The sequence below is a fragment of the Suncus etruscus genome, chromosome 14 (genome assembly GCF_024139225.1).
Source record: "Suncus etruscus isolate mSunEtr1 chromosome 14, mSunEtr1.pri.cur, whole genome shotgun sequence".
NCBI lineage: Eukaryota > Metazoa > Chordata > Mammalia > Eulipotyphla > Soricidae > Suncus > Suncus etruscus.
This window is the reverse complement of record NC_064861.1, coordinates 96,349,594-96,377,084: the sequence shown is the minus strand read 5'-3', so window position 1 is coordinate 96,377,084 and position 27,491 is coordinate 96,349,594. Positions and strand designations below refer to the sequence as shown.

General features: G+C 45.8%; 1 protein-coding gene across 1 annotated transcript; it reads right to left on the bottom strand.

The window, feature by feature from the left end:
* Positions 1-4,737: 4,737 nt before the first annotated feature.
* Positions 4,738-26,785, bottom strand: LOC126028713 (leukocyte immunoglobulin-like receptor subfamily A member 2). The gene is made up of 11 exons (XM_049787642.1): positions 26,770-26,785; positions 26,535-26,587; positions 26,173-26,223; positions 25,982-26,089; positions 20,508-20,592; positions 19,914-20,198; positions 19,709-19,834; positions 7,137-7,325; positions 6,187-6,469; positions 5,691-6,037; positions 4,738-4,907 (listed from the first exon to the last, which is right to left on the bottom strand). The coding sequence occupies exons 1-11, from the start codon at positions 26,783-26,785 to the stop codon at positions 4,738-4,740; spliced, it is 1,713 nt and encodes a 570-aa protein (XP_049643599.1).
* Between the last annotated feature and the right edge of the window lie 706 nt (positions 26,786-27,491).

The following is a 27,491-nucleotide window of genomic DNA, read 5'->3' as shown; positions in this document are numbered from 1 at the left end:
AAGAAAGAAAGAAAGAAAGAAAGAAAGAAAGAAAGAAAGAAAGAAAGAAAGAAAGAAGAAAGGATGGAGGTGGTGAGGGAGACAAGGAAGGAAGGAGGAGGAAAGGTGAGAGGAAGGAAAGAAACAAATGGATGCTGTGGTGTTACCTGCTGTCAGGTGTGAAGATGACTCCGCAGCTCAAAGAAGATTTTAGACTAAACCACACAAGGCTGATGCTAGTGACCTTGTCTGGGGGATTCCAGCTTGTTTGTGTTCTCTGCCTCAGGGCTCCTGATGTTTCCAAGAATAAGCCACAAGAGGCTTCCTACTCCAGACAGGACAGTAGCTTCAGATCAGGCCTAAACTAAAACCATCCAGATGGCTGGGCCTAGGAAGGTAAAAGAGCCCTGGGACACATTTGGAGACCCAGGAGTTGGTGCTAGCCCTAGTCCCTCCTTCTCTAAGGACAGTGCTCAGTGCTGACAGAAAGTTCTGCCCCCTAGGATGTGAACACCACAGAAGCCCCATGGATTTGTCTAGCACACAAGCCAGCTTGAACCAGAGTTATAAGCAGGATCTGGGGTGACCAATGGGGTTGAGGACGACATCCACATTAAGACAACTGACTCATGGCTGGGCGGGCAGAAACTGGGGTGGGGACCGACAGGAGGGTCCCCGCAAGGTTTGATGCTGTCTGTCTCCTCTCTGCTGGACCCTCCTTCCCACAGGCAGAATCCACACCTAATGCGAGACAAAGTGTGTCAGATTTTCCTGTTCTTGCCAGGAGTCTCAGAACCCTACAGAAGGAAGTGGGGTTAGGAGTCCTTCCTGGGGTGAGGGAGAACCCACCTTCCTGCACTTGGGACAAACATCATGTTTCTTCTACAACCAGCAGCCATGAGTGGGGTCCTCCCCACCTTGCTGTGTATGTGGAAGTAGGGGCTCTGGGCCATGGGTTTCTGGGGTGGCAGAGTGAGGCTGATATTGTCTGTCTCTGCTCTTAGGGGTGCAGCTAATCCTGACCTCAGGGGTACAAGGTAAGTATGTCCTGCTACGGGTGGGGATAGGATGGGGCTGTCCATGGACAAGTAACGGGATGGGCATGTTCATGGATGGGGAAGAGACAGGGGATATCCATGGATGGAGGCAGAAGCTTGTCTCCTCTACCTATTAGTGCTACTTTTCATCTATTCCTGTATCTAGTGAGGGACTCACTCCTACACTGCTTGGGGCCTTAAAACATGCATCGAGGGGTCCCAGTCTGTCAAACCCTGTTCCTTCCTAGAGTCTTTTACCCTGCTTCACATCTAAGCTGTGCAGGGTTCCCTGATTCTCAGCAGGAAGCCTGTGACCATCTATTGTTCTGCCCCCCCACACTCCCCCATGGGCTAAAAACTACTGAATCTCTAAAAAGGAAGTATCTGAAGTTGGTGAGAGAACAAGGATGACGAAAAACATCACTCAGATGATTGTAGATCGGATGGGGTTGTACATCTACTCCTACCAGAGGGGGCACATCTGGTCCCTGCCCAGCCAACCCCTGCCCTTGGAGATGACTGGTGATTGATTACCAAAAACCCTTGAAGGACCATGACACAGTCATGATGGACCTTGTGGGAAGTCAAGGTGTAGCAGAGAGAGCCTTGTGCCTGGGGACAGAGCCCAGAGCATTTTGGGGCTTCCTGACTCCCAGCTTCTCCTTCCAGGAGCATATGACAAACCTTCCCTCTTTGCTGTGCCTGGTCCCATGCTGAGCCCAGGACAGCCCAGGACAGACATGCGGCTGGATTGTGTTTCTAGTGTCAAGTTTGAAATGTTTTATTTCATCCAGGAGAGTGGGGTTCATACTTCCCGGTCAGAGAGCCCCACCCCTGGGGCCACAGGCAACCAGGCCTTCTTCCATGTGGACATGTACACCCACAAGCAGGCCGGGGAGGCCCTATAGATGCTCTGGATGCTTCCAGAATTTCTCTTATGTGTGGTCTCACCCCAATGACCCCTTGTCCTTGCAGGTCAAAGGTGAGAAAGTGCCTCCCCCATCCCAGGTGCCCACAAGTTCTCTTCTGTTCTGAATATGGTCATACACCCCAGCACTGCAGGGTGTGGCCCAAAATACTAATCATGCTAACAATAAAGGGTTTTCTGCATACCATGTCAGTGTGCTCCCATATGTCTCCTGCTTTCCCTCAATGGTTTCTGGGGGGTTCATGTTTGAATCACTTAGTGTGAGTAAGTGGAAACAGCACATTTGCCCCATAAAGGGCATAGTTAATTAAAGTGGGCATTTTCGGGGGCCGGAACAGTGGTGCAAGCTATAAGGCATCTGCCTTGCCAGTGCTAGCTAGCCTAGGATGGACTATGGTTCAGTCCCCAGGCATCCCAGATGAACCCAAAGACATGAGCGATTTCTGAGTGCATAACAAGGAATAACACCTGAGAGTCACTGGGTGTGGCCCAACAAACTAAAAAAAAATGTGGGCATTTAACTTAATTGTCTCATCATCACCATCACAATAACCTCATTGAGTAAGTTCTTGTGGCTGAACACCTGACTGGGTTTTATTTTGTTTTGTTTTGTTTTCTGGCTTGTTTGTTTAGGGCCACACTTGGGGTATTTGTGCTGGTGGAGGGCAAACTGCCAGCTATAAGCTTAGGGAATCAAACTGATTAGCTGCCTACCAGTGCCTTAAAGCCTGCTTGCTGTCCTCTCTCCAGTCCCTTCTTTTGCCTCTTAGGAGTCACAGCTGACTTTTTAGGAAAAATTTCTTTTTAATTTATAAGACTTCTCGAACATACAAAGCAACCTGGGTTCCACTTGCTCTTCACCCCAAGTTCACTCTGGGCCTAGAATCTTGTTCCTCTCAAGCCTGCATAAATCTCCAGGGGGCTATTATGGGATTTTTCTTCTTACCTTGATTGAGGGCTTTGCTTCCTTCTGAGCTGATATTATTTTATTTTTAATATATAATATTTAATTTATTTTAAATTAAAATTTAACTTGATTGGTTTATTTTAATTTAAAAATAATAAAAAATGTGGCATTGTGTATGGGACTGATCCAGGGTCAAGAAACCAAGGGCAGAAAGAAGAATGTGGGAGTATATGAGATTGTAACAGAGCAAGGGGATAGAAAAGACTGGTTTGGGGGCTGGAGGGGTAGTGCAAGCAATAAGGCATCTGCCTTGCCTGCACTAGCCTAGGACAGAGTGTCCCATTGGTCCCTCAAGCCAGGAGCAATTTCTGAGTGCATAGCCAGGAGTAACCCCTGAGTGTCACTGGGTGTGACCCAAAAACAAAAAAGAAAAGAAAAGACAGGTTTGTTTTATTAGTGCAAAAAAAAAAAAAAAAAGCTGGAGATGGAAATCACATCTGCCAGCTCAAGAGGAATTGGGGGACACCATAACCCAGGCACCACACCCCTAGTCATAGCATTTAACAGATACAGGGACCAACTCGGCCCAGAAAGGTGATATAAAGATAATCTCCTCCCACTAAGATGATGGTTCATATGTATATTTTTGTTTGGGTGAGGGGCACTCTGAAGGCGCTCAGGGTTTACTCCCGCTAGGCTCGGGGACCCTATGGGATGTTGGAGATCAAACCTGTGTTGGCTGCATACAAGTCAAATGCCCTACACGCTGTGCTATTGCTATGGCCGCACAATGTATCTTGAACTGAGGCATAAGTGATGTGAAGAAATAGTCCCCTAAACCTACACCTACTCCCATAGGACTAGGAGCAATGGTTCGAATTCTCACACTCTCTAAAAGGCTTGAGACCGACTGTCCTGTGTCATTCTCACAGGAAAAACAATGAGATGTGCAAAGACCTTGGGCCAAGATGAAGGGTGGAGAAAGCACTTATCTCTTAGGGGCGAAGAGTCCCATGAAGGTACAAACTTACCCCAAATATGTCTCCAAGTTAAATGGCTTTGAATAAAGAAATGAATGAAACTTTAGCTTTGCTCAGCAATTTTCAGGCACCAATGAAAAGGCGCATTTTATTTAGGCTGTTGAAATTGGGGGGGGGGGTTGTTCCCTCTCCAATGTGTGCAAAATAAGGACCACTACCACTATAATAATATTTACATGCCATAATATTGCACAGAGGGCAAGTGCATAGAATGCGTAAATTGCTGGCACTCCCTCAGGTCCCCCAAGCATGGCCAGGTGCAAAACCTCAGTGCAGAGTCAGGAGTTCAGTGCTGAGCACCACCAGTTGTGACTCCAAACAACCCCCCACCCCCCAAATGACCCAAGATCAAGACCATCGGGCTTGTGCTGGGAGAAAAAGTGTCTGCCTGGACCCCTAATGTTCTGAAGCAAAAACAGAGACACTACTGGAGAAAAGGGCTGGGTGCTCAGTCTCTGTTCCAGGGAGTTGTTAGCAATACACAGCACCAGATGCAGGGATGCATTTGTAGAGAACTGAGTCTTCCTGAGAGTGAAGCCAGAAGAACTGAGTCAACATGATGGAGTGTTTTCCAGACTTAGCTCCCTGAGGAAGAGGAGGAGGAGGAGGAGGAGGTGAAAGCACAAGTCCACCATAACTGTGTGTGTTCATCCCGGGAGAGGGACACCCCCAATGACACTGCTCCTCACAGCGTTGCCAAGAAGGTGCTAATCTCACTCTCTGCACATGATGGTGAGGGTGTTCCCAGAAATACAGGTGGTCTTGGGGGCGCCCACAAAAGCAACACCATGTTTACAACCCCTGACAGTCTTTACAGGCCAGGCTTTTGGCTTCTGTCCCGAGCCTCTAGTGATGTTCTTGCCTCCAGTCTGAGGGGCTGTTCATCTCCACCGAGCCACAACCCTGCTGGTGTCTGGGCTCTGACTGACAGGCCTCACACAGCAGGAGCACCAGGACCAGAACACCCAGGCCTGTCCTGATGAGATTTTCCAACGTGAGTTTCTTGACGGATAGACCTGGGGGATGACAGAAAGGAGGGTCACCCAAGGTTCCAGACGTCCCCAGTGAGGGTAGAGTCTGTACACCCAGGGTGCTTGAGAAGGACTCACCACCAGCATTACGTTCCAGGCTTCAGGAGAGTTCTCTCCCTGTCTCTCTCTCCTACCTTCCTGTCTTCTTCTATCCTCTCTTCCTCTTTCCTTTCCTCTCTCTCTCCCTCTGTTCTCTCTCTCCTCTTCTCTCCCTGACTTTCTTTTTTATTAAATAACATTTTATTTAAACACCTTGGTTCTAAACATGATTGTGGTTGGGTTTTGGTCATATAAGAGGACACCCCAACACCAAGTGCAACATTCCCACCACCAATGTCCCAAGTATCCCTCCTTCCCACTCCGTCCCCGCCTGTACTCTAGACAGGCTTTCTATTTCCCTCATACATGGCCTCCTGGTCCTTGTCCTCAGGAGATGCAGGGGAGTGAGGGTGCACTGAGAAACCCCTGCTTTCTCCTCTGAGCCCACCCTTCTGTCCACCAGGAAACTGGGGGTCAGGCCTCGGTGGCCGCTGCTGGAGTTGGTTTCTGAGCTGTGATCTGGGGGCACTTGGCCGCCTCTGGCTCTTGGCGGGGGTCTGTGCTCCATCCAACCTCTGCCCACCTGGCTCAGCCCTGGGTTTGATTGGTTTCCCTTGAGCCCCTCCCTCTCCTCGACACTCTCTTCCTCCCTCTCTTCCTTCCCAGGTGGTGACCCCTCCACCTGGGAACCTCCCCTTCCCCCTGACCCTCCAGCCCTGGGACTCTCACCTGAGACCTGGAGCCACAGGGGTTGACTGGGTGGGGACAGCAGGTGGGGGGCGGAGCTGTTGGAGCTGGAGCACCTGTAGGTGACGTTCTGGGCAGGGCCCAAGCCTCGGAGGGTGAAGTTGGCCTGAGAGGGGGCGGCTGGGTGGGGCAGGAGGCACTGCAGGGGTTCGGTGGTTGAGCCATCCTGGGCCAGGTAGAAGGTGTCCTCGATGTCAGTCAAGCGACACCGCAGTGTGAAGTTTCTTCCCATGGGCACATGCGGCTCAGATAGTGCCTGGAGCTCAGGGCTACTGCCCGTCCCTGGCCCTGCGGAGGTAATGGGGTGAAGAGGTGGCTGCTCAGGCTGCCTGCGCTCACAAGTGGAGAAGTCACTCGAAAGGGGTTCAGGGTCTATGTGACAGGGCTGGGGTAGGGACTGGCCTGACCTGAGGGTGCCCAGGCTTCCCTGTGCCCTCCTGTCCTGAGCTCTCTCCCTCTTCTCACCACCTTCCTGCACCCATGGTCCACTGCCACCAGGATGTCCAGGGGGCCACTGGGCTCTGACCATAGGAGGTCGAGTTGGTGTCTCCCGAAGCAGCGGTACTGGCCCCCTTGGGAGGCACTCACAGGGCCCAGAATGAAGTCGGGGCTCGGCTGCCCACGAAGGTCGTGTGGGGGTGCGTAAACCCTGGTCAGAGCAAAGATGTTGAACTTGTGCGAGTGGCACCGCAGGGTCACATAGCCCTCAGACTGCACCTGGGGGGCAGGCTGCACCGACAGCGATGGAGGGTCGAACACACCTGGGGACAGAGCAGCTGTTTCTGAGCAGTTTCTGAGGGTCGAACACACCTGGGGACAGAGCAGCATCCTGGGTAGCAGAGAGGGGACATGCCACATAGCTCATGGGGCTCACATGGACAGCAGCCACTCCTGCTGCATGTACCCCAGGATGCAGATCCCACACTGAGAACCCAGGTGATCATAGCACAGCTCAGGGTATTGGTATGGGCCCAAGAAATAGGGGCGTCCCTACATGTGATCTGGAGGCACAGAGGGGCACTGGGCAGAGGCCATGAGTAGAGCTGGGACTGATAAGAAACGTAGCATTTGTAGTTGCCCCCGTGAGAGGCATTCACAGGGCCCAGGAGGAAGCTCACCTCCCCCTCCCCTGAGAAAATTGGGGCTCCAGTTGTTGAGGCTCAGCATCCCCCTCCTTCAGCAGGTGGAAGGTGCCCGTCAAGTTATTCAGATAGCTGCAGGACAGGACATGCTCTTCCCTGATGCCACCACAGGGCTCGGTTGGGCCTCAAGCAAGGGTGCAGGGAACAGTCCTGGGAGGGAGCAGTGCATTAGGGGTGTCTTGTGGCATTCCCCCCATGGGATGTGGTGGCCCCACCCTCCCTCTTACTGGTCAGCACCACAGTTAGGCTGTCGCTGTGCTGTTCAGAGTGGTTGGCGCTTCTGTACGAACATTAGTACTGCCCTGCCCTTTCACGCTCATGTTCCGGAGGGAGATGTAGGTCTGGCTGTTGTTGGCCGGGGACTCCTCCATGTACTCCCACTCGGAATCCCTCACTTTAAACAGACGGATCTCAGAGGCCTTCTGGGGTCCCCGGCACCAGATGGTCACTGAGCTTCCATTGGGGAACCTGGAGCCTGGATCAGCCCAAATGGAGGGTTTTGGGGGTCCCTGGAAAGGATCACGCCTGAGTGTCAGGGTCTTCCTCCCTCCAGACCCTCATTAGGCCCCCCACATAGTCACAAGCTGCCCATCATCTGAGCTGAGGAAGGGGCCTTGGAGGGACTCACTTGTCTGCACTTGGTCCCCGGAACCCCTGCACAGCCCTGAAAGAATTATCTGTGAGCATCCCACCCAGGGAATCCCAGGCTGGTGGGGGTCAAGTCTGTGCTCTGAGGGAGCTTGAGCAGCAGACCTGCTCCTGAGCACTGATTCCTGGTTTCTGAGGGCAGGGCTGGGAGTGGGGGTCCTCCCAAGACTCAAGGAGGCAGAAGAGGGCTGTGAGCCCCAGGATCAGATTGCAGGCTTCCATGGGCTGTGGTGGTGGGCCAGCATGTCCAGAGAACCTGTGGGAGTTTCAGGTCAGGGGCTGGTTCTGTGTTCTATGACCTTGCGCTGCCTCCTCCTCTGTGGCTGTGGGAAGCAAAAGAGCCTTGAGCCACTCCTGAACCCCAGTTTTATGTGAACGGGGAACTTGCCCAGTGGCAGATGCTCACCCTTATGACCTTCTTGGGGCTCCTTTACAGAGGGTGGTGGATGGGAGGTTTGGAAATGGTGACGTTGAGCTTAGGGGGCCATAGGAGACAGCTTGAGAATTAATTCCTCAGGGATATCAGAGTGATGCTATGGAGGTGTAAGATTTACTGAGCGACCAGGGGACCTGCTGGGAGAAATGAAGTGGCTAGAGGATAATGGAGATGAGACAGAGATGAATTAACATGGACAGTTAGAGACAGAGACAGAGACCATCTTCTGAAGAGTGAACTCAGATTTCATTCTTGCCCCTTGAGCCCATAGAAAGTAGTTCTTGTATAATGTAAGTTTTGTGAAAATGGAGACCTAGGATGGGAAAGAGGTTACAAGGTCACCCCTACGGCCTATGAGGGCAGACCCCCCTCCCTGAGGGCAGCATCTGTTCTCAGGGTGAGTTTGACATGTGACCACCAGCTTCTTGGGGTCACTGTGCCCTAACCAATCAGCAGGGCTGATATAGATACTGCTGTATGTCCCTATATAAGTGTCTGCCATGTAGGGGACAGATAACTTGGCCTTGTCCCCTGGCTTTTGTGGGGACTGTTGGCTCCAGGATGAGCTGCCCTCTTTATCTACATGGAACTCCTGGCCCTCCAGGCTCCACTAATACCAGAGGGTCATGGGATTCCCAAATTGATCAAAGAGCCTGGCTAAGCCCAGAGGGTGGGTCTGGGGGAGGGTCCCTGAAGGAAGCATAAGTCAGTCACAGACATTCCATTGTCCAAGTTCTCATTTCAGGACCCCCACATCTTAAACCAGGCCACCTGAACTTCTGTTCCCCATCCCCTTGGGAAGTAGCTAAATATTTATAATAGCCAGAATTTGGAAACAACCCAGATGCACCATAATAGAGGAGTGGCTAAAGAAACCATGGTACATATACACAATGGAATACTATGCAGCTGTCAGGTAAAATGAAGTTATGAAATTTTCCTATACATGGATGGACATGGGAACTATTATGCTTGGTGAAATAAGTCAGGGGGAGAGAAATAGACACAAAATCGTCTCACTCATCTATGGGATTTATGAAAAATTAATAAAAATTATTGTAATAATACACAGAGTAATAGGGATAAGGGCTAGAAGGATGGGCCCAGGATTTGACAGTTATTACAAAGAGTGTTGAGTGCAGGTAGAGAAATAGCTACACCCTGAGATCCACCTATCCCATTTATCCATGCAAGGGTCTCTGGTTTATGGTGAGGGTAGATCAGACATGTTTCCACACTATCAGACACCTGGTAGGCAACAGGAAGAGGTATTCACAAACACCCTGCAGAGACTTTGGGGAACAATCCAAATTTGGGGATTTGGGTTCTCTGGGATTTTGGGATCACTTCTGCTAATATTCATGGTACCTCAAAGGGTGAAGGAGGTTGAACATTGTAGCCTGAATGCCAATGAAGTAGCTCCATCGCTGCTTAATCCGTTAACTGTCACTGTGGCCCTTGGAAATGGTGACTTATGTTGTGTATGTAAATATTTTGGGGGATTACTATGTTGCTCACCCTAATCTGATTAGGTGATTGTGCCCTACCCTAGGGTGTGACCTGGCATTCTGCCCCCACCCTAGGGTAGGACCTGATTCTGCTTCCACCATTGGTTGGTATCTGATCCCACCATGGGGTGGGACCTGACTCTGGAGTATAAGAACAAGGGTCTGTGGAAGGCGGGGGGCCTTTTGCTGGCTGGAACTGAATCTGAGTCTTTGGACTTCAGTTTTGTCCATCCGAATAAAGCAAATATTTCCACGAGCCTGATTGTCTGCGAGCTGTTTACCCGCCGTTTCACCTCAGAACCGTGGGCTAGACAGGGTGGCAGACGCGTGCTCCGAGCTGGAAGAAAAGGGCCTCATTCTCCATCCCACCATCAGTCAACCTCTTCAGGGGCTGATCTGCTACATAATGACGCCCGGACAGGGACCTGAACCCTGGACCCTCAGAACTGTAAGTGAAATATTTCATTGGAAATTTCCTATGCTGACCATCAAATGGTTTCTGTGGTTAGTCATGTGGATTTTACCACCCTTAGTCTTACGCATTGGTGCTCTAGTATACAAGTGGATCATTCCATTTTGTTTAAAACTAATTGGTTTTGATCTAAGGACAATCACTGCAGTTGGATGGTTGTGGTCTATATTTCAAATGAAAAGTGTAGTGTCTCTAGCCATCATAGTTTGTGGAATTTCTGTGTTGACTAACGTTATTATTATGAGCATAGTTATTTGCTGTTATTTCTATTTAGGAAATAGAAAGTGTAGAAATGGTGAGGCTAAAACCAGTATAGATAATAAGGAAATTTATCTGACGAAAACTCAGACCAAGGTGCAGGCTGACGAATCCAGCCCCACCATCAACAATATAGAAATTTTTGCTGGAAGAAAAACAACTCAGAATGTTAAGCCTGATTCTAGTGAATTGCTTGACAGTAGTGACTCAGATAATGATCTACCTCCAGTGCTAACTCCACGAAGTATGCCTCCTTCTAGTCACAAAATTGAATCGCAGAGCAGAGCAGATTCAAACGATGAACCACATGCTCGGTCTCAGAGCTCTATTCAGAGTAATTTTGCTAATCAGGCCTTATCCCCTATAGACGGGGTAAATGTTTCTAACTATGTACCCTATCAGATGGAAGAATTAGATTGGTTTAAAAGATCATGTAAAGAAAATGGGCCAAAATCGCCATACAGTGTGGAGTTATTAAGACTTTGGAGTCATAACTCATCTTGGACTTTGTATGATTTTAAAAGAATCGCTGAAATATGCCTGTCGTCTAAACAGCGAACTGAATGGGAAATGTACTATTCAGAAGGCGTAAAAGCTAAATTATATAGTCCGGATGGTATGAAAAAGCAAGTGGCAGGTGTTACTCTATCGTATGAATTATTGATGGCAGAAAATCAATTTGCAAATATTCAGACACAAGCAGCTTTACCTAAGGAAATCTTAAATTTAATCAGGGAGATTGCATTGTCAGCATGGGAAAAAATTGATTCTAACAGCATTGGTAGAGGAAACTTTTTAAAAATTACCCAAGGCCCTTATGAGTCATTTGCAGAGTTTGTAGGTAAGATTAAAGATGCTCTGAAGTTACAGGTGGAAGATGAGGAGATTAGAAACTTCCTAGTAAAATCTTTGGCCTATCATAATGCAAATTCAGCCTGTAGATTAGTATTGAATACATTAAATGAAAAGTCAGATCTGAATGATTACCTTTATGCCTGCCGGAATGTCTATGTGGAACCCCAACCCCCACCCCACTTAGACGCAGTACAAACCTTCCCAGTTACCAAGGGAACAATGCCTTACTCCCCTCGGGGACAGAACACTTTCCGGAAACCAGGTCTTTGCCCAAAATGCAAAAGGGGTCGCCACTGGGCGAAAGATTGCAGATCCAGAAACCTCATTAATAATAACCTTAGTAGAGGTTTCAACACAGTCCCCAGGAGGCAAATCGCCTGCTACCATTGTGGAAAACAGGGACATATCAAAAGAAATTGTCGTCTCCTTATAAATTCAGCTCCCCAAGAACACACATACAAGATGCAGGGAAACGCCTACAGGGCCTTCCCCCAGGCCCTTCCAAATCAGGGGCAAAGTTCACAGACAATTATCCTTCCAAGCCCAGCCCAAGAAAATTCATCACGATAAGGGAATTAATCCACTCTACTTCAGGGAGTGCCGGATTAGACATATTATGCCCAGAGGACATTACAATTTACCCAGGAGCATGCCCTTACATGTTAGAAACTGGCATTGTAGGGCCGCCACCCCCAGATACCATGGGTTTGATTCTTGGCAGAAGTTTCCTCAACATAAAGGGTATATCAGTAATCACTGGTGTCATTGACTCAGATTCCATGGGAGAAATCATTGTAGTTATTACTGTACCAGTTACATGGTCCTTTAAAAAAGGAGAAGCGATTGCCCAGATAGTAATAGTGCCTTATGTCAAATTTGGGACTTCAGATAAGACTAGAATTGGAGGTTTTGGAAGCACAGATCCGGGTGCTGCTCAAAACCCAATCGTGGCTCTGGTTACTAAATGTAAAGATGAACACCCAATGATCAAACTTCACTTGGAAGGCAAACCCTTTGATGGAATGATAGATACGGGTGCTCAGGTTACCGTAATTTCTGATAAAGAAGGGCCAGAAAATTGGCCTCTTCAGGAAATCCCGTATTCCCTAGAAGGAATAGGAGGCCTGAGTTCCTGTCTGTTGAGTACGAGGACTATACTATTTTACGGCCCAGAAAATCAAAAAGCAATAATCAGACCTCACGTGGGCCCATTTTCACCATCCCTGTGGGGCCGTGACCTACACAAACAGTGGAAAGCAGAATTCCACATCCCATTAGCTCCAGAAGAGCCCGAACCTTCTTTTGATTTAAAAACCAAAAATTTTTAGTGGGGGCCACTACCGTAAAAACACCAGCACCAATAAAAATAAAATGGAAATCTGATGAACCAATTTGGACAGGTCAGTGGCCCCTTAAAACTGATAAATTAAAGGTGCTGACAGAATTAGTGGAGGAACAGCTAAGTTTAGGACATATTGAACCATCTTTTTCTCAATGGAATTCACCTATATTCACTATAAAAAAGAAATCCGGTAAATGGAGACTTTTGATGGATCTTAGAGCTATAAATTTATCCATGATACCTATGGGCAAATTGCAGACTGGTTTACCATCACCTGTAGTTATTCCAAAGGAATGGCCACTAATTATAATTGATCTGAAAGACTGCTTCTACCATATTCCTATCCACCCAGATGATAAAAAACGTTTTGCATTCTCAGTTCCTTCTCTCAATAATACCCATCCCTGCAGACGTTTCTAATGGACTGTTCTCCCCCAAGGCATGCTGAATTCCCCAACCATGTGTCAGTTTTTTGTAGATAAGGTTTTGAGTCCTGCTCGTGAAAAATTTCCTCAAGCCATGATATTTAATTATACAGATGATATCTTGCTCACAATGAACAATGAAACAGATTTACAGAAATTATACTCTTATCACACTAAATTACTTTAACTTACCCCAAGGGGAAAGCTACACTGCAGCGGAAAGACATTTTAAAGAAGATATTCAGAGACAAGAAACAACCCATAAACCTATTTGGATCAAGGAGGATGAAAAATGGATAGCTGGCTATCTTCTCCTAAGAGGAAGGGGTTATGCCTATGTTTCTATAAATGATGACCCTCCCAAGAAATTTTGGGTTCCATTACGTCTTGTTAGAAATCGGGCTAGCACAAATGATCAGGTTCAGACTACAAACTCCCCTACAGAGAAAAAGCAGAATACTTCAGACACTAATAGCAGTAATATTACTGAGGTCTCTGGGGCAGGGAACGATTTAGCTGTCACACACCATACAATGAGTGAGACTGATGGTAGTGATAAACCCTTACACTCCGAGATGCAAAGGGAAAGACAGGAACCTGTCTTAACTGGGCTCCAAAATATAGGAAACTCTTGCTACATGAACTCAATATTGCAATGCTTGTATAATATTTCAGACTTAACTCAGTATTTTTATAAAGATCATTATAAAAAGGATATTAACAAGAAAAATCCGATGGGGCATGAAGGTAAATTAGCCAAAGAATTTGTCGGCTCATCAAAACCATGGGAAATGGATTTCATAGATATATTAACCCTGAAAGCTTCAAAGTAACAATTGGTTTACTTAACGACCAGTTTGCTGGACACAATCAGCAGGATCCTCACGAACTACTGATGTTCCTAATAGAGGGACTACATCAGGACTTGCTTACTGTAAATCTAATGACAGACAAAACTACACATCTCATGGGAAATGAAAATTATGAACAATTTAGTCCAGAACACCAAAAGGCTCACAAATCTATTATTTATGATCTCTTTCAAGGACAATTCAAATCTATACTCCAGTGTCTCACTTGCCACCAAAAGTCTGAGGTTTATGAGACATTTGTTCATTTGTCTTTGGCTGTTACATCTACAGATAAATGTACATTACAGGAATGCCTCTCTGAATTTTTTAAGGAAGAAGAATTAAGAAATGACAACAAAGTTCTGTGCAACAGTTGCAAAAATAGAAGGGATTTTTCAAAGAAAACGTATTTATGGAAACTGCCACCAGTACTTATAATACACTTGAAACGTTTTGCTTTTGATGGCAAACAAATAAAAAAAATTGCATACTTATGTATATTTTCCTTTAGAAGACCTCAATTTAGAGGAATTCACTTCAGAGAATAAAAGCAAGATTAAGAAATACAACTTATCATTGGTGTCAAACCATTATGGTAAAGTTCACTATGGACACTGTACTTCATACTGTAAAATTGCTGCAAAACAACACTGGATCAATTTTGATGACAAGAAGATCAAAAAAGTCCCTAATACATTGGTGAAATCCACAGCAGCATACATCCTGTTTTATACTTCTTAAAGATCTAATATGAACACCAGATAATCATTTCACTTCCTTATCAGTTGCTATTAATGCTCTAGGATTCTTTCCACAGGCATGATAAATGAATATAGATTGAAAATCATGAATCCCCAATGTGTTTCCTTGTAGGATGGATTTATGTCTTAATTTCATTATTGCTCTAGGTCTCAGTTAATCATGGAATTTTACAAATTAATTTAGTCAAGGTTCACCTGAAAGAGAAATTTCTCATCATATTAATGTTGTTTTTCTTTCTAGGTATACTCATTTAACGACTTTCACTCTTTTTATTTTAACATCATTGCTTTATTTCCCTCAATTTAGGTTTTAAGACGCTGACATAATGATAATTTTAGGTGGACTTTCTTCACAGTGCTTCTTGCCTATGATTGATTATCATAAAGTTACTGTTATACAATAACTTTGTATATATACTGATATACACGTATAGTAGAGTTTTCCATGTTTGTATTACGCATGAAATTCTCTTTCAGATCTGCTAGGCAAAACCATAAAAAAAAATTTTTTTTGTGAATTTGAAATGATTTATCTAAACAATTGCCGGCTATTACATTTTAAGGAGCTTTTAGTTGATTCAGCTGAATTCTCTTTTCTTTTGCTTTATTTTGGATCCTTTCCAACAAATATTTTTTAGTATGAGTGAGTGTTATGGCCATATTTTTTGTGAAGTCTGTGTATGTATGTCTTGTTTAGTGTCTGTCTGTTCTGCATATTTTGTATATAGTTTCCTTTTTCCTAACTTTATCTTCCCCAAATTAGTCTTCCTTATCCTTCCTTCTCTCTTCCTAGTCCTTAACATTTTAATTTTCAGGATTTCACATGTGCAACCCATCTCCTTCACCCACAACTACAAGCTTCCTGATCTCAGCGGGAAGAAGAAATCCATGACTGTTGGAGTTTTACACCATATATGCTGCAAACTTGTTGGAAATGAAGCCACCTGGGATTTGTGTCACAATGTAACACCAGAGAAAAGATCCATGGACAAGACCCACAGTCTCTGGATCCCAGTTAAACTGTGCTATCTGAATTTCTGGTTTTCCATCCACATACAAAATGCTATTGTTGACCGTTTCTACAATGGCTACCCCAAGATTGCACCAATCCCAAAGGAAATACAGAAGCCCAACCAACTTATGATGTAATGATGTAACGCTTGGGGATGCCCCAACACATGGATGACTGTACTGGCCTTCCTTCTTCATTCAGCTTGATGTTATCTCCTGTACAAGGCTTCAACCCGCTTTTCCAGACCCATCAAGTGTCTTCTGCCGGTCTTTTTGGAGTTCCAGACCCCTCATATTTACAGATTGGTATTGAACTCTGTAGAAATTACATCTGTTGTTTTTCCTATAACTGTAATCCTTTGAAGTTATATTTGGTACTACACTTCTTTTGACTATCGTAATTAATGTTTTTCTATTTTAGTTTTTAATATTAGGAATCGATGTTGTATTACATTAAGGTTTTGCTTTCTTGACTTTAGGTTTGTGAGTTAGATATTATTGTCTATAATTTCCCAAATGATATTTTTGTCTGTTCTCAGGGTTTTTTGCGTGGGCGCATCATAGGCAAAATACTAGGTTTATAGAAGGTTCCATCCATTTTGGATGGGCCCTCAAGTTGTTTATTTACACAGGGAGGGTCTCTGCCTTAAACATTTTGTTTTGGTTTGTGACTTAAGCTCCCATCTATAAATAGTCGACATCAATTTCAGACATCTTATGGACTTCAGACCGGATTAAGAACTTGGACTAAGTTCAGATACCTATTGATCATCATTGCAGTGGCTCCCCACTGTGCAGAGGGTGTATGTGCCACTTCTTCCGAAATAAAGGCCTACTTCAATGCCCTCAAAGATGGGCTTTCTGGTCTACCTGAACTTGAATGAAAATGGAGCTGGAGAGATAGCATGGAGGTGAGGCATTGGCCTTTCATGCAGAAGGTCATTGGTTCAAATGCCGGTATCTGCCAGGAGCGATTTCTGAACGTGGAGTAAAGAGTAACTCCTGAGCACTGCCAGGTGTGACCCAAAAACGACCACCACCACCAACAACAACAACAACAAATAAAGAAAAGGTGCTTCTTCTTGCCTGCTACACAACCTTTCTGGTGTCTCTTCGAAAGATCTATGTACGTCTTAGATTTATCTTCTCAGGAGCTTGTAGTTGATTCCTTGATACAGGTTTCTGGTTTTAGACACCCTGTGCTTAGGTTAGAAGTTTTTCTTTACATTTTCCTGTGATGCGCTTATGCAAACAGCCGCTCTTTTATTATTGACTAATTTTTCTTTTAATAATTGTAGACAATATTGTTTGTTTACTAAAAACAAAAGGGGGAATTGTTGTGTATGTAAATATTTTGGGGGATTACTATGTTGCTCACCCTAATCTGTGCCCTACCCTAGGGTGTGACCTGGCATTCTGCCCCCACCCTAGGGTAGGACCTGATTCTGCTTCCACCATTGGTTGGTATCTGATCCCACCATGGGGTGGGACCTGACTCTGGAGTATAAGAACAAGGGTCTGTGGAAGGCGGGGGCCTTTTGCTGGCTGGAACTGAATCTGAGTCTTTGGACTTCAGTTTTGTCCATCCGAATAAAGCAAATATTTCCATGAGCCTGATTGTCTGCGAGCTGTTTACCCGCCGTTTCACCTCAGAACCGTGGGCTAGACAGGGTGGCAGACGCGTGCTCCGAGCTGGAAGAAAAGGGCCTCATTCTCCATCCCACCATCAGTCAACCTCTTCAGGGGCTGACCTGCTACAACTTACACTCTTTAGTGTTTTTGGAAACTTTGACTGAAGCAGCACCAAGTTAGCTAAATTCCAGGAAATAAGCTTGCAGGGTGGCGACTGAATCATAGCACAGTGGGGAGGGGACTTGACTTTCACTTGACAGAACCAGGTTGATCCCCAGCATCCCAGAGATTCCCCTAAATTGGGGAATAATTTCTGAGCACAGAGCCAGAAGTAAGCTCTGAGACAAACAAAAAATCCTATCTTGGCTGGAGTGAAAATGGTAGCGTTTGGGGTATGCAGTTTTTCTGTGGTGGGCCCTGGCTTCTCTTCTGTCCTGAGCATGGTCTTCCCTAAGTTCTAACTGAAGCTGTGGCCCAAAATATTAATCAGTATGCTACCAATAAAGTCCTCTTCTGTGTGACATGTTAGTGTATTCCCACATTGACTCCTAGCTTCACTCAATGATTTTTTTTTTTTTTTTTTTTTTTTTTTTTTTTTTTTTGTTTTTGGGCCACACCCAGTAACGCTCAGGGGTTACTCCTGGCTATGTGCTCAGAAGTTGCTCCTGGCTTGGGGGACCATATGGGACGCCGGGGGATCGATTCACTCAATGATTTATGAGGACTTTGTGTTTGAATCACTTAGTGAGAGAAACTGGAAATAGCCAGTTTACCCTGTAAGGACCACAGCTTGCGAAAGTGGGCACTGACCTTCTTTTCTCTGCTTGCCTCATCATCACCGTCACAATGGCCTCATTAAGCCAGTCCTTGTGGCTGAACACTTGACTGGGTTTTGTTTTGTTTTGTTTTCTGGCTTGTTTAGGACCACACTGGAGGTGTTAGTGCTGGGGGCAGACTCCAGCTCTGAGCTTAGAGAATCAAGTCTGGTAAGCTGCGTGCAAATGCCTTAAGTCCTGCTTGTGCCCTCTCTCCAGACCCTTCTATTGCCTTTCAGGAGTCACAGCTGACACATTGGGAAAATTCTTTCTTTAATTTATGGGATGCCAGAACATGTGAGCAATATGGGTTCCACTTGCTCTTCATTCTGGTTCCCTCTGGCAGCAAACTTCTTCCTCTCATAAATCTCCAGGCGCATGTTATGGGACTTTTCTTCTTACACTGAGTGAGTGCGTTGCATTCTTCTGAGCTGATTTTATTTATTTTTTATTTAAAAATATTAAATTTATTTTTAAATAAAATTTTTATTTAATTTAAATAAAAATAAAATGAAGTAAAACATTTTAATTTAAAAATAACAAAAAATGAGGCTTCTGTGTATGGCACCAGTCCCGGATTAGGAAACTCAAGGCGGACAGAAGAATGTAGGAATGTTTAAGATTGTAAGGAGCAAGTGGTAGAAAAGATGTTTTTTTAATTAGCATGAAAATAGCTGGAGATGGGGACCATCAGCGTCAGTATCAGCAATCATGTCCACCGCATTGACTGTGGTGTGGGGAATTTCAAGGAAGAAGGCTACACTGACCAGATAGGGCACAGCACCTTGTGGAGGGGAGCTCTGAGCTGGAAATTCTGGGTTCCCCTACATTAGGGAGGCAGATGGCAGCAGCATTCTTTATTGTGACGATTATGGGATCTCACTTTCCAGAGCAGGAAGTTCTCAGGAAGGATGCCAGCTGGGAGAAGACCCACACCTTGAAAAAGTCTTTCAGGGACCCTAAGATGAGGGACGCCCAGGAATCTGGCAGATAAGGCTGTCACCTCTGTCTTCCTCACACAAAATGACAAGGACTCAGCGGTGCAAGCCTGGGGAGTCCCTTTTGTCCTTCTCTGAAGTGGATGGTGGATGCATAAATGGATGCCCACAGAGACAGCCCTGCTCCCCCTTTACTTCTTCTTTCCTCCTTCTCTGTTCTTTACTGAGTACCCCTCCTTTGCTCCATTGTACTGCTTCCTTCAGCTTTTTGATATCTCTGAGAGATGAGACCTTCCTGCTCTAGGTCATACGTCCCAACATGAGACTTTGTACTTCTGTTCAGTTTTGTTGCAGCAAATAGCACTATTTTATCATTATAGGATTTAGTTTAATAAATGATTTTATTTTTTATTTATTTATTTTTTAACATGTAATTTCCTTTATTAGTGCTTCAAATTCTAAACCAACTGTCTGACAACTAATATTACTATTACAATGGAGAAAAAAATGTCTTTCTAAAAGTATAAAAATGCTTATTAATAGAACAAGAGAGGCAGAGGCCATCCAAACACATGCAAGAGTTCAACCATTCACTTGTCACTAGTCCTGAAGTTAAGAGTCTAGACTAAAGACACTGAGCAAAAACTCTATCTACTGACTTATCTCTAGCAGCAAGATATTGGGCAGCAGCAAAGATTCAGGTTCCAAAACTACCCATCACCATCACCCTCCACAAATGAACATAACATCCCCACATCCCCATTAAATAACACAGTCATCACCCTTACAAATACACGCACGGCTTTACACATCTCCCAAAGGCATATTCATGGAGTAATTGGGGGGGGAAATCCAAAACTTGCTGGGTACTGAAATACTTAATGGTCTGCGGGATTATATTCTGACTCTCGACGGAAGTTTCCAAGATGCTTTCCAGATCATCGGCGGTGGAGCTGCAGGAGAGGGACACGCTCCTCCCTGATGCCACCACAGGGCTCGGGTGGGCCTCGAGCAAGGGTGCGGGGAACAGTCCTGGGAGGGAGCAGCCGCATTAGAAGCCTCTTGCGACAGCCTCCCCGTGTGGATGTGGTGACCCTGCCTTCCCTCTCACCGGTCAGCACCAGGGCCAGGGGGTCGCTGCGCTGTTCGGGGTGGTGGGCGCTGCTGTAGGAGCATTGGTACTTCCCTGTCTTGTGCACGTTCATTGCCCCAAGGGAGACGTAGGCCTGGCCGCTGTGGGCCGGAGACTCCTCCATGTACTCCCACTCGGAATCCCTCACTGTATGCAGACGGAACTCGGATGCCTTCGGGGATCCCCGGCACCAGATGGTCACTGAGCTTCCTTTGGGGACCCGGGGTCCTGGGTCAGCCCAGATGGAGGGTTTTGGGGGGATCCCTGGAAAGGATCAGGCTTGAGTGTAGGGGTCTTCCTTTCTCCAGACCCCCATCAAGCCCTCCACAGCCCCAGGTGCTTTCCATTCTCTGGGCTGAGGAAGAGGCCGTGGGGGGACTCACCTGCAGGCACCTGGTCTTCCGAACCCCTGCATAGCCCTGAAATAATTTTCTGTGAGCATCCCACCCAGGGGAGCCCCCGGCTGCTCTGACTTGCATCTGAGGTTGAGGGGAACTGAGCAGAAGACTCCTGCACACTGAGTCTAGGGTCTCTGAGGGCAGGGCCAGAAGTGGGGTCCCTCCCAAGACTCACGGAGGCCGAAGAGGACAGCGAGAACCAGGATTGCGTTGCTAGCTGCCATGGCCTGCGGTGCTCGGCCGGCATGTCCAGAGAGCCCCTGGGAGTTCCGGGCCAGGGGCCGGTTCTGTGTCCTGTGACCCTGTGCTGCTTCCTACTCTGTGGCTGCTGAAGCAGAAGGGCCTTGAGCCACACCCGATCCCCAGTTTTGTGTGAAGGGGGAAGTCGTCCAGTGGCAGATGTCTTTCTTGGGGGCTCCTGTACAGAGGGGGGTGGGCGAGAGGAGGTTTGGGGCAGGTGTGGTGATGCTGAGCCTGAAGGGGCCCCTGGGAGACAGCCGGAGAATTTCTCAGAGGTGGGCAGAGTTGGGCTTCGAGGGTTTAGGTTTTGTCGAGCCACAAGGGGTCCTGTTGGGGAAAATGAGGTGTCTGGGGGTGACAGAGATGAGACAAAGCTATGCAGAAACAGGGACAGTTAGAGACAGAGAGAGGTAAGTTTCTGGAGATTGATCTCAGATCTCATACTCCCCCCCCCCCCCCCCGAGTACCTAGAACGGCATTTTACATGTTGAAACAGTGCTATAAAAATGTGGGCATTTTGTCATGTGCTATTTCTGTTTCAGAAGAGTTATAAAGGGCCAGAAACATATGGTCTGAAACATGTTTGATCCCAGGTATCTTTTAGGGTCCCTTAAGCACCTCCAGGAGTAATCCCTGAGCACCATTGGATGTGGCCCTATAACAACAACAACAAAAAAGATAGAGATAAAAAGAAGGAAGAAGGAAAGGAAAGGAAAGATAGAAAGAAAAATGATAGAAATAAAAGAAAATCTGTGGGGTTTGGGGACTGAAAGTTTCACAGATTCAGGACCTAACTGTCTTTTACATCCATTTTTATGTCTGTAAACAGGAACAGTCAGAAGAGGGGGGCAGCACTTATAAACCAGTCATTGAGCAATTGGCATCTCACCCTGTCACACTTTGGTACTGTCAGAGCCTTGGTTGGGGATTGACTTCTCTTCAGTAGGAGGAAAATCAGAGATGGAAGCCAGTTACCCAGGCTCTATGGCTAACCACAACTTCCTGTTTCTGCTCTCCCTGCTTTTCTTTCTTTCTAACTTAAGCCTTTGTTTTCAGAAGACTTGGTGAAACAACCCAGCTGCTGGGTGACAAAGCCCTTAATATGGCTTCATTTTGGTTCTGGGAGAAGTTTGTTGTCTAAAATGGCGCTGTGGAGCAAGGGAAACTCTTTAGAGCTCCAGCTTCAGGGAGCTAGCATCAATGTTTAAAGGAGAGCATTTTATTTTCGATGTGATATGTGATTTGGGGGATTCAAAATATACATATATATACATGGAAACATACATGCACACAGACCATACCACCTAGGATTATTTAGAGTTTTTCCACTTAGGATGAAACCCTCAAACCCATGTGTGATTTTCCCATCCAAAGGTCACTGGGCTCGTCACTGCTGACAAAAAAGACACCCACAGTGGTAAGTCTGAGACTTATCGCCCATGTCATTGTCTGGGACTTATTCTCAGACAGTGTCCTACAATATGACTACAAAGTCACTGCTGTGTTCCAATCATAATGCTTATTCAGAATCAAGCACCAGAATCCAGCACTTCAGGAATGGTTTTGGGGGGATCCTGACAATGAACTTAGCACCTCATGTTTTCTTCTGGGTATTCCCAACAATAAACCCAGTACCTAGGTGTGGTTCTGGGTTCTGATAGAAACTGTTGCTGCTCCAGGTGCTGTATCTCTATTGATTAAATATTATTTCCTCCACAAATGCAGTCTCAATGGTCTAAGCAGGCCAGCTCCATAAACTCACTTTTTTCTTGAACACGACATAAATCAAGTTATGAAAGATTATAGCTACACTGGCCCATGCAGAACAGACTTCATCAGATGGGGGAGAGGATGGGTGGGCCAAGGCTCCATCCTGATGAAGCCATGCTTGCTGCCTTCATCACCCAGAGTTACTGTTTCCCTGATGGCCCTGCCTCATCACTGACCTCATCACTGACCCTCTACAATTCCCTGAGGGGACACCAATATGACCACATTTCGGGTATTTCAGTTTAGGGGCTGATATCACTAGGGCATTTTTTGGAGTGAGTGTGGGCTCCCTTCTTGTATTTCTCTTCTTCCAGGAAAGCTGGTAGCTTTAAATGTACCCACAAATACAGTTGCCATGTTTGATCCATGTTTCTGCAGCTGTGTAATGCCCCTAGAAATTGTAGTATCATAGCATTGAATTTCTGAAAAACTTCATTTGTTTGATGCTGTCATCCCTAAAGGAACACCCACATTTAACAGACTGGACATACAAAACAAGAGCTTACTAAACCTTCTGCCATAATATTTTTTAAAATTAAATAATTAATAATTAATTACATTAATGATTTCAGGGGCTGGTGAGGTGGCGCTAGAGGTAAGGTGTCTGCCTTGCAAGCACTAGCCAAGGAAGGACCAAGGTTCGATCCCCCAGCGTCCCACATGGTCCCCCCAAGCCAGGGGCAATTTCTGAGTGCTTAGCCAGGAGTAACCCCTGAGCATCAAATGGGTGTGGCCCTAAAAACCAAAAATAATATTAATGACTTCATTGGTGATACAATAATTTCATAAATGAGCTTGCTACTATATTTTTCTTCTTTTTCTTTCTTTTCTCTCCTATTTTCTTTTTTATTTTTCTTTCCATTTTTTTCAATAACTTTGCTTTCACTTACTTGGAAACAGATGTATTATGATCAACTATGTCAACTCCGTGATGTGATTTCTTTAAATAAAATTAAAAATTATTTAACAAAATTATTTCTTCTCATGCAACCCCAGGATGTCTTTTGTTAATTTTAGCATTACGGCGATGAATCACTTTAACAATAAAATCTCATCACCCCTCTTTCGTCCACCACACCCTGTTAAGGAGAAGCCAATGCCAATGCCACAAAAGTGAAGGCAGCTGCATCAGCAAAAGCATTCAGCAAAAACGTTGGCAAAAGAAGAAGTAAGATCATTTCTATCCCTAAAGACACAAAATCCCTAAAGATAGAACATATACCACTTCTAGAAGAATGAATGAATCCAATAAGATAGCAAAAAATATAATCAATGCATGAATCTCTTGTTTTTCCCTATACAGTGAGTTAGTGGAAAGAAACACACACACACACACACACACACACACACACACACACACACACAAATTCCCTTCATAGGGGTATCTTTTTTTGTTTTATTTTGTTCTATTTTTGTTTGGACACACCTGGTGATACTCCGGGGTTACTCCTGGCTTTGTGTTTAGAAATCTCCCCTGGCTTGGGGGACAATATGGGACACCGGGGGATCAAACCGCGGTTTGTCCTAGGTTAGCACATGCAAGGCAAATGCCCTCCGCTTGTGCCACTGCTTAGGCCCCTAAGTTAGAAACCTAACTACAAACATGCTTGTAATCATGGTGCTTAAATAAATATATTACTAAAAATACAAAAAACAAACAGTTTCTTTCAAAATGTTATCAATATACTTGAGGTATATCTAAGAAAGGAAAGAAAAGAAAAGCATAAGACACACCTCAAAGAAACACCAGGATGCTCAGGTTCACGACTAGAAGAAGCATTATTCAAATGACATTAGGGTGCAGGAGAGACAGTATAGGAAGCCAGGCACGCAGCTGACCCTGGGTTTGAACCCTAGGTATCCCATATTCTCTCCCAGCATGGCCAGGGGTCACTCCTGAGCACAGAGACAAGGATAGCTGCTGAGCACCATCTTGTTTAAACCACCCACAAACCAAAATTATATTGAGCTGGAGACATAGTATGGTTGCAAAGTTCTTGCACACAGCTGACCCCAGTTCTATCCCTAGCACCACACATGGTCTCAGGAGCAAAGCCTGATCAACACTTGTGTGACTTAAAATAAAAATAAATTAAGACATGACTTTAAGTCATCTAATATCCAATGCTTTGAAAAATGCAAAATGACATTGCTCAAGGAAATGTCAAACACTGATATTTGTATGGAAATATAAAAGATCCAAACAATAATTTTTAGAGAAAAGGACAAAAATGGAGGCATCATATGTCGTGATTTCAAAATATCTGACAAAGCCATAGGAATGAAAACAGTGTGGTATTGGCCAAAGGACAGAAGAGAGAGCCCAGACATCACAGACAGACAGGCAGACACACATGCAAGTATGGATCACAGAAAGTTCTTTTCAAAAATGGTGCTGTGCAACCATGTGCAAAATGAAAAAACAAACAAACAACTAAACAAAGCAGGACCATAAACATTAAAACATGGAATACTACTTTTTTATTGGTTTTTGGGCCACACTCAGTGACATTCAGGGATTACTTTTGGTTATATGCTCAGAAATCGCCCCTGGTTTAGGTGACCATACAGGATGCTGGGGGATCAATCTGCACTCAATCCTAGGTTAGTGTGTGCAAGGCAAACGCCCTACCGCTTGTGCCATCACTCTGGCCCCAGAATAGTACTTTTATGCAAAAAATAAAATCAAAGCTTTGGGAAGGGAGATAATAACTGTGGTTTGGAGAAGCAAGAAAATCAATGACAACTAGCAATGAGTCAATTGTATCTAAAATGTAAATTAGCAGAGCAAACAAGCTGGTTCAAAGCAGCGACCACAGGGTTAGTTACTCTCAGTTCTTCATTCAGAAATTACTCCTGGCAGGCTTGTGGGACCCTATGGAATACCAGGGATTGAACCCAGGTCAGCCAGGTGCAAGGCAAATGCCCTCTTCACTGTGCTATTGCTCCAGCCCAGCTGTCACTTCAGTTCTCAGGACACATACACACTTATGTCTGATTGTTTTCAATTTTATTTCCCTGAAGACAGGTATTGGCTGTCTTTGTTGTGAGCGTCAGGGCTTTCCAGGCCACTCAGAGAGCCGACTCAAAGTCATTAGGGAGGGTCTGCTGTGGGTTAAAAATAAAAAATATAAGATCCACGTATTGGGTGAGGCTGTCCCAGGTTCCATGTCTCTAACCCCTCAGGCAAGCAGATCTGACGATGCAGGGTAATGGTCGAGAAAGAATTCACGAGCAGTCAGTTAAGATATCCATTGGCGTCAGCTCGCTTTCTTCCTCACAGCCTTTTCTGTGCCATGAGTCTTTCTGCCATCTGCTTTCTTTGCCGAGCTCTCCCTAGCCTGTGCTCCCAAGCCACGTCTTTCTTTCTGTCCTTTTGCTGCTTCTCCCAGCCAGACTCTTTTATTCTTTATTTAAAACATCTCATCCAATCCCAGGTTTCAGCGGGTCTTATCATTCAAGTGGGACTAGCATCTCAAAAGAAAGTTTAGGGAAAAGAGCTTTGAGGGAAGGTTTATAGTCTGGGATACTTAGGTGTGTTCATGGGGAGAATTTTGTCCCTTGTGGGATCCAGTGCTCTGCTTCCTGGGGACTGGCCTGGGTCCTTCCTGGCCTAGTGGAAGTCAGAAAAGCATATACGTTGTGTTCCTCTGACAGGGAGGAAGAGGGTTCTGTGGTCTCTTGTGCAGAATCCAGTTGGTTTAGATTCATGTAGGTCACTTTCTGGGGGGCCTCAGGTGTTGCTGCCTGCAGCAGAATTGGGGGTCAGGAGTGAATAAGGTTAGGGATATGTTGGGGGCCCAGACAGAGGGATCCACCTGCCTGCCTACCTGTTTGTCCACTTCCATCTGTCCTTCTGTCCTGTGCATCCAGCCGAGCCCCTGATGGGAGGGACAAGGGCCCACTCCCTGCCTAAGTCCTGAATCCTTCACCTGGTCATCAATCCCTGGGGGTCTTCATCCTGCCTGTTCTGTAGACAACACTAGCCAGGAAAAGGAAAAAGACCCAGGAAAAGGGGTTTGGAAGGAGGCTTCAGAGGCAGGAGGCACCTGTGGGAAGTGGTGTTGGGGCAGTGCTATACGGGGTGCCGGGCAGAGGGAGCTGACTCTTGGGGGGCTGACATGTTCCCAAAGTGAGTCACAATGATAGTGTGGGTCCTCATGACATGGCAGGCAGAAGGGGACTCACTCACAGGATTGTCCCTTGTGTTGTCCTCCTCGGGCTGCGAGTAGGTCCTTGAAGTATCTGGGAAATAGGAAGATTCTCATATGCCAAGGTCCTACCAGCCCTGTAGTCTTGCACCCATCCAGACTCAGGTGCAGACACCAAGGCAAGGCTGAGGTGTTTATTGTGTCACCATGAGCTGGAATGAGCCTACCCGACTACTGTTTCCTCCCCTAAGATCCCGACAACTTCCCCCTCTTTACCTGGATTTTCCTCCATGTAGGTGGGAGGAAAGCAAGGGCTTTACTAAATTAAAGCATAGTAAAAAGTGGGGCCGAAGCAATAGCAGAGTGTGGAGGGTATTTGCCTTGCATGTGGCCAACCTGGGTTTGATCTCTGAGATACCATAGGGTCTCCCACGCCTATCAAGAGTAATTCTTGAGCACAGAGCTAGGAGCACCAACAAAATAATAATTATTTATAATAGGAGTCAGAGAGATAGCACAGCGTTAGGATGTATGCCTTCATGCAGAAGGACAGTGGTTCAAATCCCGGCATCCCATGTGGTCTACTGAGCTTGCTGAGGATGATTTCTGAGTGTAGAGCCAGGAGTAATCCCTGAGCGCTTCTGTGTGTGACCCAAAAAAATAATAATTAATAATAATAATATCCCAGTATCTTTTGGCCAGGGTGTGAGGCTTTGGAGGGCAAGGAGGGTGTCGTGGTCTAGGGGAAGAGTCACCTTTTCAAACAGCTCTGGCTTTAGGACAAGAAACAACTGTGCAAAGTCAGAGTTAGCTTCTGAGCTTCACCCACTGCACCCCAAGGGACTGCATTAAAGCGTCATGGCCAAGTCCTGAGAATATTGTGCCTGGTCTCAGTGTACATGGAGAAGGTCCATGGGACTAAAGGTGGACATGCTAGACTCTCAAGATACGTAGATTTTTGAAACTAAGAAAACTTCTTCAAAAATCTCCGTTTTCTT